Below are 7593 nucleotides of genomic sequence, written 5' to 3' on the forward strand. Positions count from 1 at the left end.
TAGTTGATTTGCATAATTTATACATATTTTGAGGTTTTTCTTTTCCCAGTGGATATCTGTATGGGGCAAAGTGTGTATGAAGAAGATGCATCTTGAATATCAGATTGTTCTGACTGATGTTCTGTATGGGGCAAAGTGTGTATGGGGTAACATGGCATAATTTGGTAGGGGTAGCATTTACTATTTACTTGACTAAGTCCAAGTCTGAGTTGAAATTGGTGTCTCGAGATGATCTTGAGTAAGTGTCCAGACAGTCATCTTTTATGCATTGGTTCACTAATTTAATGTGCTTATTATATTAATATCATTTCTATACAGAAAGATAATTCCCTGACTTGTGATAGAAATACCTCTCTGGAAAGGATTCAAGAAGAAGAAACAGACAAACAAACTGTAAGTTTCATGCTGGTTTAGTTCCAGGTGAACATGGTGAAGAAACTGTTGCCGAAGTACATGTTGCCCATTCCCCAATATGCCTGTTTACATTGTGAGATCAGTTAATAGCATATAAACGTGTGTTGAAAATTCTTTGGAATCCCAACCATACATCCCTGCCCAATGCAAAATCAACCCCCTTCCCCCATGGATAGGGCAAATAAACTGTTTCTTTTCTCAGTCTAATTAATTCAGTAATTCTTTCTATAGTAGAATGCTAAGGTGACAACTGACACTTAAATATAGTCATTCATTCTTCCCCTGATAGCATACTAAGGAGACACTGACTTAAAGCAATAATGTGAGATTTGCATAAAGAATAGATTCCTATTCAAATGTTTGTTTTCACTGCTTACATTATCCCCTTTTAATTTCGAGCCAAACAAATGAGGTATAACGAAGAAAATTGCAATTTCATTCCAGCGCCTACAATGCGTGTAGTACGCTCGCCGATCGTAACATGCAATACTACACAAAGCATCACGCTCGACGTGTGTACACATAAGCTGACATCCACAGGAGATGTTAGCAAGCAGTCGATCGATGAACTCTGAATAAAACCGGGTCGAAAAAAGTTAAATTTTACTGTTATTACAGCACTTCAGGCTTAGTCTTTTACGTGGTAATTTAGTACACCACTGGGCATTATAATTATGCAAAAAGTAGAAATCAGCTGAGTAAAATTAAGGGCGTCGCTGTGAAGCAAATTACACATTATGGCTTTAATGAATTAATTCTTCTTCTGGTATAATACTAAGGTGAAACTGACTTGTATTTAGTTATTAATTCATTCATTGATTCACAAATGATGAATCATGCCTTCTGTTTCCCTTTGTTTTCATTCACAGCTGTGCAGAGACCAACCTGTGTTGCAAGATTACTGAGCACCAAAACCAAAACCAACATTACAGCATTGATAGCTTTTGGCAACTTTATAGTTTCTTTAATTTTCATGTACATGTTATATTGTTGTAGTGTAAGCTATAGCACAGGTACTTGTATTCATATTTAATTTGATTTAGTATAAGGAGACTTTGTTAATTGTGTACTTATTTTTGCTAGTTTTGTTTTTGTTTGTTTATGCAATCACTAAATGTCCTAGAACCATATTTACTTAGCAATATTAGAATTGAGATAGAATTACAACAAAAACATATTTTTACTACATTGTTACAAATTCACTGTAAATTACAATTGACCCACACACTTAGCAAAGTCAACTTGGACAATGTTTACTGAATCCTCAAAACCAATGTTTGACAAACAAAAATTCTTTGTACTTATTTTCATAATTTGGTACACTAATGTCAATTGTGAAGGAACCCTGGATTCTGATAATAGTTCAAATAGTTCTGATGCCTCCTCTTCCACTGTCCTGGGTGTAACTGACTCAGAATTATGTGATATTGATCAACCGCTAGTTGCTTCTACCAATAACATTCAACTCAAAGCATTTACCGGTCCACGCAAATGTAATGTGATGGTTACCACTGAAAGTAGTTCAGCTATTTCTGTCAAAATGCTACATTCAGGTCTGAACACTGTGTACTCTTATTTCTATATTGAAATATTAGGAAATGAAACCCAACAATGTGCAGGTCGATATTTGTTAGTGTCAGCTACCAATGTTCCATGTATGACAGCTATCAGTGGAAGCCAATTTAGGTTTCACTTTCAGAACACTGACATATTGCTTGAGATACATGCTGAAGATGTGAGTATGTCAAGTTGTTTTGGAAGTGTATCTGATATGGCTGACACATGTGATTTGGTTTTATATGACAATCTTGTGGAGCAAATCAAACAAAACAAGAAATATAGAATCAGATATTACTGGTATGACAGACCAGAAGACTTTATCTTCTTTCAGGTAACTACTCCCATAATCAAGTGTGAATGTGAGTGCGTTCTGTCTTGCACATGTACATTAGGTTATCGAGAATGGCAGTATTTGTGCATTACAGGCAGTGCTAATCATGCTAATAAGACCAGTGCAGATTTAATAGTTTATGAACCAACTGTCTTGGGTCTATCATTTGCTAACACCAGTTTATATGATATTCAGCCAAATGCATTAGCAGATCTCAACCAACTGAAATATTTAATCTTAGACCATAACAACATTCATGTACTTCCCATGACCATATTTCAAAATTTATCACAATTAGAAGTACTTGACTTAGGTTACAACTATTTGACTCACTTGACACCTGGCTTATTTCATTCATCTGTTAGTTTACATTCTCTAAACTTGAGCTGCAATGACATTTATATCTTACCAAAGGACATGTTCAGCTTACTAAATGAATCTTTCTACATTGACCTCAGTTACAATAACTTGACCACATTACCAGATGGAATATTCATATCACTAAGGACAATTAATGGAATCCTTGACCTGAGTCATAATGACTTAACCTCATTACCAGATGGAATATTCATCTCAGTAAGGGAAATTAAGAGTGGCAGTACCCTTGACATGAGTCATAATAACTTGACCACATTGCCAACTGGATCATTTGCCTTACTGGAGAGAGTATCTGGTACCCTTGATCTGAGTCATAATATCTTGACCATATTACCAGATACAATTTTCACCTCACTAAGGGAAATTGGTAGGTTTGGTAATCTTGACCTGAGTCAAAATAACTTGACCACGTTGCCAAATGGAACATTCAACTTGCTGTGGACAGTATATGGTACCTTGGACCTGAGTCATAATATCTTGACCATATTACCAGATGGAATATTTACTATACTAATGGAAATTGATTTTACTGGTACCCTTGACCTGAGTCACAATATCTTGACTGTAGTACCGGATGGAATATTCATCTCACTGATGGAAATTAAGAGGTATGGTACCCTTGACATGAGTCATAATAACTTGACCACATTACCAAATAGAACATTCACCTTACTGCAGACATTATCTGGTACCCTTGACCTGAGTCATAATATCTTGACCATATTTCCTTTTGGGATACTCGCCTCACTAATGGAAATAGAAGATATAGGGATTCTTGACCTGAGTCATAATAACTTGACCACATTACCACATGGAACTTTCAACTTACTGGAAAAAGATGATGGTTCTGCTTATGGTACCCTTGACCTGAGTCATAATATCTTGACTGCATTACAAGTTGGAATATTCACCTCTGTGGAGAAAATAATATGTACTCTTGATCTGAGTCATAATGATTTGACTGCACTACCAGATGGAATATTTACTAAACTACAGGCAATATCGGGCACACTCAACCTGAGTCATAATGACTTGAGCACATTATCTAATGGAGCATTCACCTTACTCAGGGAATTAGGAGAACCCTATTATTATCAAAATTGGGCTTGATCTGAGTCACAATAACTTGACCAACTTGTCAAATGGAACATTTGTCTCACTGGAGGTTATATATGGGACCCTTAACCTGAGTCATAACAGCTTGACCACACTGCCAGATGGAATATTCACCTTGCTATGGGTTGCAAAAAGTGTTGACCTGAGTCATAATAACTTGAACAAACTATCAGATGGAATTTTCACCTCACTATCAATGATACAAAGATATGGGACACTTGACCTAAGTTTTAATGACTTGACCACATTACCAGATAGAATATTCACCTCAATAGTATATATAGGGGGAACCCTTGACCTAAGTCATAATGTCTTAACCACATTACCCAATGGAACATTTATTTCACTAGAAGGTCTATATGCCCTTGACCTGAGTAACAACAATTTGACCACTTTGCCTGATGGAATATTCACCTTACTAAAATATACCCAACAAGCCACTCTTGACCTGAGCCATAATGACTTGACCACGTTACCCAATAGAATATTCTCGGAGATGCAAGGACTACTGGCCCTTGACTTAAGTTGTAATTACTTGGTTAAGTTGCCAGGTGACATATTCTCTTCAATGCGAGAATTGTTAACCCTTGACCTGAGTCGTAATATCTTGGCTTCATTGCCAGTTGACTGTTTTAAGACACTTCACATGTTGAAATTACTCAGACTGGAAGGTAATCAGTTGAAGATAATTTCATCCGTGACATTGCAGTCTCTCACTGCATTAAAAGTACTTGATATAAGCAAGAACGCAATTGCCCAATTTCCATCAGATTTGTTGTATTCTAATGTAAATTTGTTAAGTTTGGATTTATTTCACAATAGTTTGGAGACTATTCCCTTCATAGCATTTAAAAACCTGAGTGCATTGAATTATTTGAACATAAGTAGAAATGTTCTTACAACACTACCTTCATTTAGAGCACTAAAGGAGTTGCAAGTTTTAGATCTCAGTGACAACAGACTTCAAGACTTAACACAGGAGACATTTCAAGGACTGGACCATTTGCAGTCATTGTTTTTATCCAATAACCAAATTTTGGAACTACAAAATCATATATTTCATCCTATATATAGGCTTACATTTCTAAACATATCTGGTAATGGTATTCAAAGAATTGGTTTTAAGGCTTTCCATAGCAACCTCAAAACTATTGATCTTAGACAAAATAACATGTACAAAATAACTCATAAATCATTCAAAATTTTAAACACTTCAACTACTGTAATTTTGGTTGACAAATATCCACCCTGTTGCTTTATTGAAGATGCACAATGCATTTCTCAAGAACCACGTCCAGAATATTTAACTTGTAACAGAATGTTACCAGATGTATCTATCAGGGTTTCAATATGGGTTATTGGACTATTTGCATTAACATGCAATGGAATTGCATATTACCTGCGCTCACAAAAAAGACAAGCAAACAAAGTTCAGACATTACTCATATCACAATTGTCACTATCAGACTTTCTCATAGGCATCAACATGCTCATTTTAGTTATTTCTGATTTGTACTACAATGAGTTCTTTCCATCATATGCGTTTCATTGGCAACAAGGATTTATTTGTAAACTAGCAGGGTTTTTGTCAATATTATCTAGTGAGGGATCTGTATTTTTTATTACCTTAATAAGCATTGATCGTTTACTAGCAATAAAATACACATTTGGTAGCTGTCGACTAACAACACAAATGGCTAGAATTTGTGTTGCATTTGCTTGGTTAGCAGCCATATTGATGAGTGGTCTGTCTATTGGCTTAGCAAGTGAGGAAGGTGATATATTTAGCATTTCTGAAGTATGCATTGGTATTCCAATAGTTCGTAGACACTTGACCACATGGACCAATGATAGCATTCAAATTAATATGACTCATTTTTATGCTAAAACAGTGTTTGATTTAAGGGTGGTGGACTTTTCAGGCAGGAAAGAGAGTATTCTACAAGATGTTATCATAGATCACAAACAATATGAACAAAATGTCACTTATACCACTTCTGACGTTATTGGAAGCAACATTTCCCCTATCAATTCCATTGTGATATTTATTGGGGTTAACTTATTGTGTTTTTTGGTGGTAGCAGCATGTTACATACAAATATTTCGAACAGCAAGAAATACATCCAAACAGGCAGCACGAACACAAACTCGTGATGAAGAAATACGTATGGCCAGGAAAATGTCTGCCCTTGTGTTTACAGATCTGTGTTGTTGGGTACCATTATGTATAACATGCATCCTTGCACAGTGTAACCTTATTGAGATTCCCCCAGAAATGTATGTATGGATAATAGGGTTCATATTGCCTATCAATTCATCAATAAATCCATTTCTGTATGTAATTTATGGGGAGATATCAGATTATTGGCAGAAAAGGAAGGATGCTAGAAATGCAAGGCAACAAATTGAGTTGCAACGTCGCTAGGTCAAAGCATGCATGTACATAGTTTCACCTGTAATAGTGTATACTCAGTTTCATTCAGGTGTTAAAATGAATGAAACACATCTATGGTATCAACCATTGTGAACCATAGTAAAATGTGATTATATTGTCAAGACTACATACAAAAGAAACCTGTTCTATGAGCCCGACTGACCCAGATTTGGCATGCATTGTGGGGATTTTTTTTTTGCTGGGTCATTTGCAAAAAAAAAACCTTTGGCTTATGGAAGAATAAACACTTATCATTGAAAATAGATAGAACAAAATTAAAGAAACTGTGGAATATGAGAATATTAGACTTGTGAAAGAAATTAGTTTTTCTTAAATATTTCATCTTTAGTGATAATATAAGGCCTAAAAATGATTTGAATTGCACCCTTTTTTTTGTCTGTCCATATTTGAATTTTCATGTTTGGTATAAAATTAGTAAAAAGTTTTGCCTGCTTGTAAAATTCATACAACACAACTCTGGTATATTAAAAAAACCAAAGCTTTATCATTGATTACCATCAGTGTTTGGAGTGAACCTGGCATTTTTAATATTTTAAGGCTATTTTATTTGGCAAATTTATTTTTAAAAATACAAAAAATACAGACCCTGACTTTGGAGCTTTAAGGGCAATACCCATTTTTTTAGGCCTAATAATTGTCTTCTTAGCTTCTAGTCTACCATGATGATCCAGGCCTAAAAATAGAACGCTAATAAGCGGTTTTGTTTCCAGTGCTTTATAACTAAGGTACATGTATTATTACCAACCTGTAAAGCATTGTAGTTGATTAAAAGGGCATTTCGTGATCCACAGCCTCATCCCCCCACTTTTCTCAAAAATTTGTTTGTACCACTGGAAACCTCTGGCTACATAATGTTTATGTACCACCAGAACAAAATTACAAAAGTGGCCTATGGAGCAGTTGAATATACATAATCATGCATAACTCACAAACACATAATCGGAATCAACTGAAATTTTGGGAATAAGCTTTTTTCGTGGATATCTACTGAAAAATGTCATAAAAAGATGATGCTAGGATCACGAAATCCTCATTAAAGTAATATTAAGGAAGATATAAACAGTCCCAACACACCTGTTTAATGCCTATGCTTGGACAGACAGTAGTGATTGTACCAATATGTTATTATTATTGAAGCATGTTTTTAATAGATATCTTGGAAGAAGTGGATTTTTTAAAATTAATAAGTGCTAAAACAAACTGTGGGAAAGTATTCCTTTCAAAACTTCACAAAGTAGATTTGATCGACTTTCCATTTTAACAATTTGTCAATGAAAATCAATGCTAGTAAAATGGCAAAAAAGACCCTGTTCAATGATCAGGCAAACCTAGGGTCCGA

The 7593-nt window shown here is 35.1% G+C and overlaps 1 protein-coding gene across 1 annotated transcript; it reads left to right on the plus strand.

Annotated features, from left to right (window-relative positions):
• The first annotated feature begins 3907 nt into the window (after positions 1-3907).
• On the plus strand, positions 3908-6540 carry LOC140163846 (uncharacterized). The gene has a single exon (XM_072187161.1). The coding sequence runs from the start codon at positions 3996-3998 to the stop codon at positions 6222-6224; it is 2229 nt and encodes a 742-aa protein (XP_072043262.1). The 5' UTR covers positions 3908-3995; the 3' UTR covers positions 6225-6540.
• Positions 6541-7593: the final 1053 nt, after the last annotated feature.

This window comes from Amphiura filiformis, chromosome 11 (assembly GCF_039555335.1).
Source record: "Amphiura filiformis chromosome 11, Afil_fr2py, whole genome shotgun sequence".
Taxonomy (NCBI): domain Eukaryota; kingdom Metazoa; phylum Echinodermata; class Ophiuroidea; order Amphilepidida; family Amphiuridae; genus Amphiura; species Amphiura filiformis.

Coding starts and splice junctions, on each gene's coding strand:
- LOC140163846 (XM_072187161.1), top strand. CDS start 3,996: ATGATACAAAGATATGGGACACTTGACCTAAGTTTTAATGACTTGACC.